This window comes from Euphorbia lathyris, chromosome 6, assembly GCF_963576675.1.
Source record: "Euphorbia lathyris chromosome 6, ddEupLath1.1, whole genome shotgun sequence".
NCBI classification, from domain to species: domain Eukaryota; kingdom Viridiplantae; phylum Streptophyta; class Magnoliopsida; order Malpighiales; family Euphorbiaceae; genus Euphorbia; species Euphorbia lathyris.
This window is the reverse complement of record NC_088915.1, coordinates 80,541,952-80,553,461: the sequence shown is the minus strand read 5'-3', so window position 1 is coordinate 80,553,461 and position 11,510 is coordinate 80,541,952. Positions and strand designations below refer to the sequence as shown.

The window sequence follows — 11,510 nt, the reverse complement described above, 5'->3', positions numbered from 1 at the left end:
AACATTCACAAAAATATAACCAATTTAGATATCGATAATGGAATGTGACACATCATTCATGCAATTGTGTTTTTACAGAACTTAAAGTAACAATTACTTATTTTGTGATGGTTGTAAACTGAAATAATATAAATAATATGTTATATTCCGTTATTAATATCTAAATGTATAATATTTTAAAGACGTTAAAACTATATTTATATATCTTAAATTAATATTCCTAATAAAGCTTGGACCAAAGAGAGAAGTCACCTAAAGACTTTTTGGAACCTATTAATCATTACCCAATTAAAAAAATAAAAAGAAATGATCGGTTTGTTCATCACGGGCAAGACTTAACGACAAAACTATGAGTAATGAATAAATTCAACTCTTCTTCTTCATTGTAAGCTTCAAAAAATGATATCTTCGCTGAATAATCAGTCACCGGAGCTGCCACTAAATCCGCCAATTCGAAAATTCAATCAGCCTATAACGCCGACGAGAAACTTCCTTCCTTAATACTCATTCCGACTGATCAAATCTCCAAGAAACGTTTCTTTCTTTCCGATAATCAGAATCAAACAAAGAAAAAACAATGCCCGCGTTCTGGTTTTCTCTGAAAAAATCATGGCAATGCAAATCACAGCCATCGTCGGAAGTTCACGATCCGAGAGCGATGTTCAATTTGGGAAACAGTCAAACTCAGGCGAGAAAATCATGCGGTTTTGTGTGTTCAAGATCTGTGTCGAATCTCCGGGAGATTATTCACGGCGCCGGAAGTAAGAGGCATAGTTCAGAGAAACCGGTAATTTGTAGCCCGAGATCTCTGGCGAGTTGCGACATTATCAATCCGATAACTCACCAAGTTGTCGTCAATGATTCCATTTCTGAATTGAAGATTCGCAATTTTATGGATCAAAGAGGTGTTTCTTCAGCCTTTCTGGGTACTCTCAGGTAAGTCGGTAAATTTATGCACGATAATACGATTTATAGAGATAATATGTCGTACCCGACTTGTATTACACGATAATATGATTTATAGAGATCATATGTTGTACCCGACTTGTATTACACCCAACCAATCAATCAAAAGAGAGATAAATAGCAATGGTTGTTGTTTTGAAACAAACATGTACAAATGGTCTCAGATGTATTGCAACGGAAGTACAATAGAATTTCTCTAATCGTTTGATTGAACTTGTACTCAACACGTATCTAAACTTATCGATTTTGATGTCTATAAATAAGGGAGTCAGATGTCCAAAATTAACAAGTTTAGGTGTGTAATAGGTTAAAGGATAAGTTTTAGTTACCAAACACAGAAAAAATTATAAGTTTAGGTGTATAATTATGTATTAACTCTATCATTTTCTTTTTGTCATTTGTATCATATATAATTGAGCGTGAGAGCAAATTTAACGTAACAATACAATTTAACATTTATCGGACGGTACAATTTCAAGGTTTATTAATCAAAATGAGTTTGTTTCATTAATACAAGATATGCAATTTCAATACCTGGTCATTTAATAAGATTTTTCTGTTACTAAAAAAATATTTATTTATTTATTTATTTTTGAGCATGAAATTGTACTATAAATATTGGATAGATCTAAGTATAAGTTTAATTGTGTGATAAGTTAAAGTATAAATTTAAGATGCAAAACGGTAAAACTAACAAATTAGGTATGCAATTATGTATTAAGCCTATCATTTTTTGGTTATTTATATCATATATAATGAGATTAAGTTATAAATTTTAGTTACTTGTTGAGAGGGAGAATAGATTCAGCATCTACTTGTAAAATAATGCAATATCAAAATCTAACATTTATCGAACGATGCAATTTGAAGTTTCGTTAATGAAAAACGAGCTTGTTTCATTAGCAAAAGATGTGCAATTTCATGTTCCGACCATTTATTAAGAAGCAATTTTTCTATTAATTAAAAAAATAACTTATTTTTTAACCATGAAATTGTACCGTCCGTTAAAAGTTAGATTTATATATCATTATTGCGGAATATACAAGTCAAATAATAAAATTATGATATGATAACTCATTTTGACACTCCTAATCTCAGGCCAGGAACACCTCGCCTTGAAATGGCGTCCAATTGTAATCGGAGACGGTCACATAGCCTTCCGAGGAAGATGATTCATGGCCGTCGTTCGGATGTTTCCAGCAATGGCAAATCCAATTCAGGGACTTCTTTCAGACATAGGATTTCCATTGATACAGAATTTGATGACTCTTCAGATGTTACTTGCAAGAAATGTTTCAACAAGTTCAAAAACTTGGATGCTGTTGAAGAACATAATCTCTCTAACCATGCTGGTAACAAAATCTTCAATCCAATTTCTCTTATTTTTCATAAATTTTTAGCAATTTCCGGGTTGAGCTAAATTTCGACTTCCATTCTTAGTTTATGGAATCATCGGGTTCAACGTTAAATGTCAAATGTCATCTAACACGTCTTAACATTTAACATTTGATGTGAAAATAGTTGTCGCAACTTTCTCAGTTGCTACAACGTCATATACCGAACTCGATGATCGAATTACTGATTCTAAAATCGATGTTTCGAACACTGATTTTGTATGCAATTCAACAATCTAGACAGAGAATTAGACCCAATTTTTTTTAAAGGGCTTTATTTAGAAAAAAAAAATATTTTAGAAAAGTATTATTTTTTAGAAAAAATCCAAAACTTTAATTAGTAGAGGGTAAATTGGAAGTAATTGGTTTTGTGTAAAAAACAATTTATGCTTTTTTTTTCATGTTCATAAAATCCAAAATCTTGAATGATGATATTTATTTTTCATGTTCATAAAATCCAAAATCATCATCATTGTATTTTAGATTTGTATTCATGAGTTTGGATGTTATACAAATTGCTTTTTTGGTATCTACAGCACATGATCCAATTTTTATTTTTTAAAAAGGCTTAATAAATTATCTCCCCTCAATTTGTTCAAAAAGTTTGATCCGCCTCCTAAACTTTCAAAGGGTAAAATATAATCCCTGAACTTATATAAAATATAATCAAATCACTTAGATATAAAAAAAAGTAAGTTAAATATGGAAAATATATTGCACGTGCCTTAAAATGTTGTTACATAATTCATAAAATAGATTAAAACATATTTAAAAAGAAGTTATTACTTGTTCTAACTATAAAACTTTTTCTTCTCTAATATTAGAATCGTATACTCTGACATTGGTCGTTTTATTTTTTTAAGATAATGGCAACATATCTTCCACATTTAACTTACTTTTTTTTTACAACCGAGTGATTAATTGATTATATTTTACATAATTTCAGAGAGCTAACTGAATATTTTATGTAAGTTCAAGAGGTTATCAAAATACTTGAAAAGTTGAGAGGCCAATCACACTTTTTGGATAAATTCACGAGTAAATGATGTATTAAATTTTTGATTTATTACTTATTATTGGTAACATGCGGCAAATATGAACAATCCATAATATGTATAGGGGCGTATACAGGGGGCCCTCCGGCCGCCGGAACCACCATGGTCACGAGTAGTTTCGGCCAACCCAAATATTAGTGTATATAGACTTTAAAAGGTCCTAAGTTCAATTCCTCCTGACCTCAATTTATTTTAAAAAGTTTTTATTTATTTAAATTTTATTTTTCAACAATTATAAAACTATGTTACCATTATTAATTAATTTATTTATTTTCATAACACTCTTGAACTCATTTTTATTATATCTTTCCATTAAAAAAATTAATTTCTTATTTTTGAGACGCAAACAACTTAATTTCTAAATTAAATTTTAAAAATAAAAAAATATAAGAATGTTATAATTTTTTTTAGAAACTAGCATTGAACTAACAAAAAAAATTAAATATATCCAATTACGTGTTAGGTTTGTCCAAAATTCAAAATTTCAATATTTTGGACCTTTTAGGTACTACATAAATCCAAATTTCTAATTTTTTTAGGCCTGTTAAGGATTTCTAAATCCAAATTTCTAATATTTTTTGACTTGTTAGGCCTTTCTAAATCCAAATTTCTAATTTTTTTGGCCTGTTAGGCCTCCATAAATCCAAATTTCTAATTTTTTGGTCTCTTAGATCTCCTTAAAATTGGTTCTTGACCATTCAAATTATAACACACATATATACAAAAAAAATTAAGCAAGTTCGATTTAGTAAAAAAAAAAAAATTCCCGAACGCACGTGTAAAATCGACCCCAACCAATTGATCCTGTATTCGCCACTGAACATGTATGATTGCTAATTAAGAAAGAAAGCTTCATTATTCGGTTTATTAATACTAGACTCTCTATTATATTATTTAGACTTAACATATTAGCAACTTCTTAAACTTTATTTAAAAAAGTGGATTGACACTCTAAATTTATAAAGTATCTATTGAACTTACTTTGTTAAAGTCCACCATCATCAAATGGTGAAGAAAATAAAGTAAGCTTTACTTTGTCAAAAACAAAGTAACCATAGAAAACACTTTGAACTTATTCAAAATAATGTATTATCCATTTTAATTTATTTAAAATTTATTATTAATCATCTGAATTTGCTTAAAGTAATCAATTGACCTTTGAACTTGTTCAACAATATGAATTTAACGAGTTAATCATGTCACTTTATACAAGTTCATGAGATTAATTAGACACTTTGTAAATTCGAGCAACCAATCAACTTTTTTAGCTAAGTTTAGAGAACTCCTAATGTATTAAGCCTACTATTTATGACAGTGTTGGTAATCTAGATCAATTTAGCCTAAATTGAAGTTTAGTACCAACTTAATTTACAAATTTTGATAAATTAACTCAAATTTTATTTGGTATTAATTTTTTTTGTATTCGAGTCAATTTGTTAAAATTTACCGATTTGACAGCTAATTTGATACATAAACTGCTAAATTGATCTCAAAGCCAGTGATTTTTTTTACACTTATAAGAGATAAGATGTAAAAATACTCATAATGTTTACAGCTAGGAGTAATTTTACTCTAACGTCTAAAATTACGCAATTTTATCCCTAAAATTAGCAGCCAAAAGTAATTTGACCCGAAACGTTGAGTTGGGTCAATTTCAGAGACATTAGTATAAATAAAATGTATTTTGTTCTTTATTCTACACCAATTGCATATCAGTTTTTTATAAATTCGACGAGACATTGGAGGTAAAATTACTCATGACTGTAAATGTGACTGATATTTTTTTCCACCTTATCCATTCCTAAAAAAAAATATCTTTGTAACTTATCTATAAATATAATGTGATTTCTGAACCATGAAATCTCTTATGTCCCTGCCATTTTCATTGACTTTATTACAGTAAATTGTCATTTACCTCAATTTAATATGCAATGATGTCTATTTTTGTTTCACTCAAATCACATGTCACTCTAATTTCTGTGCAGTGACAGAACTCAAAGAAGGTGATTCATCAAGAAAAATAGTAGAAATAATCTGCAGATCAACCTCCCCCAAATCAAACTTCATCCAAATCAAAACAGTAATCAAAATCCACAACAATCAAGCAACAATTTCAGACTTTGAAAAACACAGAGAATCAGTCAAAATCAAAGCCACTAAATTACAGACAAGACATCCTCATCCACGTTGTATAGCTGATGGGAATGAACTTTTAAGGTTTCATGGCACAAATGTTGCTTGTTCACTTGGGGTAAATGGTGAATTTATCCTCTGTAAATTGAAGGGTTGTGGAGTTTGTGGGGTTTTGAGAAATGGGTTTGGTGAAAAAGATGTGAAAGTGGGTGAAATTGGGGTTTTTACTGCTTCAAGTAGTGGAAGAGCTATGGAGGAAGTTAGTAGGGGGGGAAGAAAGGGGTTGGTTATATGTAGAGTTATTGCTGGGAGAGTTCATAAACCTGTGGAGAATTATCAAGAGTTAGCTGGGAAATTTGGGTTTGATTCATTGGCTGGAAAAATTGGGCAACATTCTAATGTTGAAGAACTTTATTTTTTAAATCCTAAAGCTCTTCTTCCTTGTTTTGTAGTTCTGTAACACGCATCGACGGATTCAGGATTCAGTGATAGAGTGTTTGTATGGTCTTTGGTGCTAAATTGATGGTTGTTGGGTGTTTTTACATCAAAATCTAAAGCATCGTACACATTTTTCATATAATTTTCGGAGTTTTTAGGAGACCATTGGGTGCTGAAGCCTCCTAGTTCCCTCTGAATTCGTCCTGATAACGTCATAGTACATCCAGTGGCGGATCCAGGATTTTATACATCGGGCCTAATTTCAGCCTTGCGGCTGGTGTAGGAGTTAGATTTATGAAGATGGAGGAAATTTTTAAACTCCTGAGCAAATTTTTTGTTAAATCCTAAAGCTCTTCTTCCTTATTTTGTAGTTATGTAATGAGCAGTGACAAATTCAGAATTGACTAACAGTGATGTTTGTAGTGGTTTCTGGTGATTTATAGGTGCTAAATTGATATTTGTTGGGTGTTTTTATATCAAAAACGAAAACCTCTTACATAGTTTCCATAAGATTTTCAATGTTTTTCGGCGACCAGAGGTGCTAAAACCCTCCTAGCTTTCCTCCTGAATCTGTCATGGTAACGGCCTAGTACATCCACGAATTAGTTCATTGAAGTTGCTTATAATGGCATATTTTCCCTTTTATGTCATCCTGTGATAGAGGAAGTGTAGATTCGAGCAAGTTGAAGTGCACATTACAAGCAAATTTAAGAGTCATAAACGGTATCCATAAAATTTTCGACGACGACCAGTTGGTGCTGAAGCCCTCTAGCTCCTCCTGAATTCGTCCCTGGTAACGGCGTAGTACATCAACGAATTAGTCCATTGAAGTTGCTTATAATGATATGTTACCCCCTTTAAGTCTTTCGTAACAAAGGAAGTGTAGTTTTGGACAAGTTGAGGTGTACGTCACAAGTAAATTTAGGAGTCAATAAATTAATTTGAGTAAATTCAGTAGAGGTAATACACAAAATTTTAACAAATTTAAGGAATTCATCGGTTGTTCTTAAAATTTGGAGAACGAATCAATTGTGTTGGAGTGGTTTTTATGCTAACTTGGAGAGACTGTGCATGTGTTGTTATAACTTTTTAGTGTACATATGTATTAATTATCTCCGTTAAGTACTAATTTACTTCTTAAAATTAAGCAATTTAGGCTTGTTTACATTCTTTCTCCGCTGTATCAGGGTTATTTTCTTTTTCTTTTGTAACTTTTTGATATATTTTGAGTTTGTGGTTTGAAGGTTTTTGATTATACAATCTAATTGAGCTGTTCGGTGTCTCTCTCCAATATATATAACAATACATAAATCACAAACACCATATAAAATAAATATTATATGAAAGATAGATTTATTATTATTCAAATTAAAATATTATATTATTGGTAGAAGCTATTATTATATAGATTTGTTATTATTCAAATTAAAATATTATATTATTATAAATTTGATACCTAATTTAATTAAAAAATATACTAAATAATTGTATAATTTTAAAAAATATACTATAATTCATGCTTGTGTTAAGATATAAAAATTTATATAAAACTTAATTAAAAAATATATAAATTAATTAATGATATAATGATAAACTTATCATTTATATAATTTATAGAATTTATGGACGGAGAAACTAAGTAATGGGTTTTTTCAAAACTTAGAGACTATAATTTAATTTTGAAAAAAATAGACTCACTAATATAATGTATATAAATGTAGAGATTAATAAATAATTTACGTAAATATTTAACTCCATTTAAGTTGATTTGTTAGGAATTAAATTTAGCTTTTTTATTATATAAACTAGAGGAAGTTATATAAAAATACAAGTATAAATTCATATATTTGTAAGGTTTTTTTTTTTATATAAATATATAAAAATCTCATATTTTTATTTTCAGGTTTTTTACTGGTTTCGACTTCTTGATCTGGGCTATTTTACTAAAGCCCATGTTTCCTTATAAGGCTTAAAACCCAATAGTCGTACACAATACAAAGCCCAAAAATATAGAAACTAAATGGGAAATTAAGAGAAATTCAGTTTAAAAAAGTTATATATAATTATTTAAATAATTACGTTAAACTAAATTAAATTATAAATTTTAATATATTTTAAAAACTAGAGTTTATAAAATGAGAATATAAAATATATTTTTTAAGGTTTAAAATTTACAAATTGAAATCTAAATTTTTTAAATTAAGATATAACAGAATATTTTATATATAATATATAAAAAATAGTGGCATATTGAGAATTAATTTTTATAGGTTTAATATATCATTTGTCCTCTGAGCTTGTCCAAAAAACTTGATTGACCTCCTGAACTTTCAACATGTCCCAATAGCCCCTCAACTTGTATAAAATGTTTAGTTTGTCCCTAGTATTTGTATAAAATGTAATCAATTAATCATTCGGTTGCAAAAAAAGTAAACTGCATACGGAAGATGTGTTGCACGCGCCTTAAAAAAATGTTATTACATAATTCACATAATATATTAAAAAGAAAGTTCTTAATAACTCAACTATAAAACTTGTTTTCTCTAATATTAGAACCACATACCCCGACCTTTATCGTTTTACTTTTTTTAAGATCCGTGTAATATATCTTCCACATTTAAGTTACTTTTTTTTTTGTAATTAAGTGATTAATTATTTGCATTTTACGCAAGTTCATGGAGCTAACTGGACATCTTATGCAAGTTTAGGGGTTTATCGGGACACTTAAAAGTTCAGAGGGTCAATCAAATATTTTGGACAAGTTCAGGGAAAAATAATGTATTAAGCCATTTTTATGATATGATTTAATTCTAATTTTATAACTAACTATAATTTTTTAAGGGTAAATTACACTCATGGCCATTGAATTTTATCCATTTTAATATTGTGGCCACTGAACTTCAATTCTTAACGGTATGGCAACTGAACTTTACAATTTTTAACACCGATGTCCACTCAAAACGACCGTTGACGGTCTCAAAATAAAAAATTCAAAAAGTTAATGATATTCTAAGGAACTTAATTTTTGAATTTTTTTTTTATTTTGATGTCATTTATATGTTGTTTGGTTATGAGAAAGAATAAATCTTTAGAGAGAAAAAATTCCAAAAAATATGATTTTAATAAAAAATGTGGTTTTTATGGTAAATATCGTTCTGAACAACTTTAATTATTTTCATTTTGAGATTGTTAAAGGTCATTTTGATGAGTTTGTTAAAGTCGAGTGCCACAACTATTAAAAGTGTAAAGTTTAATGATCACACTGTTAAGAATTCAAATTCAGTGGTTACAATGTTAAAATGGATAAAGTTTAATGGCAATGAGTGTAGTTTAGCCATTAGTTATTTAAAGAGTGAATATTAGTCTTTTTCTCGTTGAATGCTATTAGGTAGGCAAGTGAAGCTTTAGTTGCCTAGGTACGAGGGTTTGGTACAATTGAATTGACAGTCGGCAAAGTCTTTTATTTTTTTATTTTTTAATGTATATATTCCATTAGATTAAAGAGTACGGAAACATATTATAAAGAGAATATAAGAGACTACAAAATTACAAGAAAAAAACCTCCAATCCATATTGTCAGTACGAGATTTATAAAGAGAATATAAGAGACTACAAAAAGCAATAAGAATCATAAAATGTATAAAAACAATAAAAATAAAAATCACATCCTTTTCATAATTCGAATCATGTTGAAAAACCGTTGTAGTGTATTCTTCATCATTTAGGTTTTTCCGGACATTCAGATCTGAGTCATTTCCTTTTTTTTTGCAACCACATAGGTCTATAGATCTACGGACAAGATTAACTGTCACACCCGACCCTAAACGATCTCATTTTCCTCTAAACACTGCTGAAACTCAAAAACTCTTTGGTTAGGACTTAGATCTATACATAAGGATGCTATGATCCTAATTTTGAGTGATTTGGACGGTCGAATCTCCTTAAATCAAAGAAACGATGGAGAAACGGTTCTGAGAAAACTGATGATAAATATGAAAAAGAAAATGAAAATGAAAATGAAAGAAAATAGACAAGGATCATCGTATATCTCTGGATATATATATCAAATTCGGTAAATATCATGTTTGATCCTCCATCTTTTTATAATCTTTTAAAAATTATCCTAAACTTTTAATTTATACATAAAACCTTCCAATTAACTCCAAACTTTTTCTATAGCACCAAATAAAAATCATACACCTAATAATTATAATATATAGTACTATCAAGGTATAAATTCTAGAAATTTAGATCCGGACGTGATATTAACCTTTTCCGCTCTTGTTAAGACTAAAAAAAAATTAAAAGAAAGAAGTACAGCTAACAATTGTAGATCTGACGGAAAAAGAAGTTCGATGAGATGTATAATTTCAAACCAACAAAAAAAAATAGATCAGAAGCTAAAAATTGAAACTAAAACATAAAAGGGAAGGAGAAAGAAGGAAGACATGTTGGATTTTTCATCATTTGCATCAACCTAATGTATGGTCCTAGTGTGTTATATACTTATATGGTTTAATAAAATAAAAGAATAAATCATGTTGGTTAGTTCACGTAAGGGTACGATTAATCATCGTGATTGATTAACGAAAAGGTACATTGAATCCTATTGGTTCATTAATGAAGAGATACCTTGATGGAAGGTATATTTATCAGAATTGGTCATCTCTCTAACCTATCTAAAGTTGTTTTCTCTCCATCTAGAAAATTTGTCAAGTGTAAAAGGTTAAGCAAGAGAAACGCAATTTTCGGTGATTTCCGAAGAATTCGATTATTACCATGGATCAAGGTACACTCTTTTGATCATCATTACGTGTTTGTGAAAATCATCTTATTCGAACATCTGGGTAATTAATGTTTATATAATATTGTGATGAAATATAAAAATTTCTAACAAGACAAGCTTCATTCTTCCTCCTATAAGTAAATTTTATTATAAAACTAAAAAAGAGAAATTAGTAGTAAAACGATACGCGATGATGAAGACAACCGAATAGAACTAGCAGTTGAGAAGAAGAACTATGGAGAAGAAAAGGTAGAGAGAAGGAAGACCTCCTCTCTCTAACAACAAAACAACTTATTAGGCAAGTCTATTCTATTAAAATTATTATTTGGTACGTACGATAATTTAGGTAGGAATTTATAGTTCAAATTCATAATGTTAAGGAAAAATATATATAAAAAATACGGGTAATTTATAAAACTAGATATTAGTAGAAGTCTATTTACATTTTTTTTTGGACATATGCTATTAAATTAAATTAGATTTTTCAAAAAAAAAAAAAAATTTAAAATATTCTTATAAGTCCTCATCTTTTTCAACCCATATTCTTCTCAATCTAGTAGACAAGTTAAACTAAAAAAAAATAAAGCAAACAACACTTTAAAGGATTATATTTCAATCTAAAAACAATGAAGAAAAAAAAGCATAATGCTCTTCCAGCCCTCTTAGCTTATTTAAATTGGTCATTTTACCCCCTCAACTAATCGAATGTTCTATTTACCCCTTAACTCCATAAAAGTG

General features: G+C 29.1%; 1 protein-coding gene across 1 annotated transcript; it reads left to right on the top strand.

The window, feature by feature from the left end:
* The first annotated feature begins 349 nt into the window (after positions 1-349).
* Positions 350-6,303, top strand: LOC136233512 (uncharacterized). The gene is made up of 3 exons (XM_066023189.1): positions 350-936; positions 2,065-2,318; positions 5,401-6,303. The coding sequence occupies exons 1-3, from the start codon at positions 578-580 to the stop codon at positions 6,006-6,008; spliced, it is 1,221 nt and encodes a 406-aa protein (XP_065879261.1). The 5' UTR covers positions 350-577; the 3' UTR covers positions 6,009-6,303.
* The last annotated feature ends 5,207 nt before the right edge of the window (positions 6,304-11,510 follow it).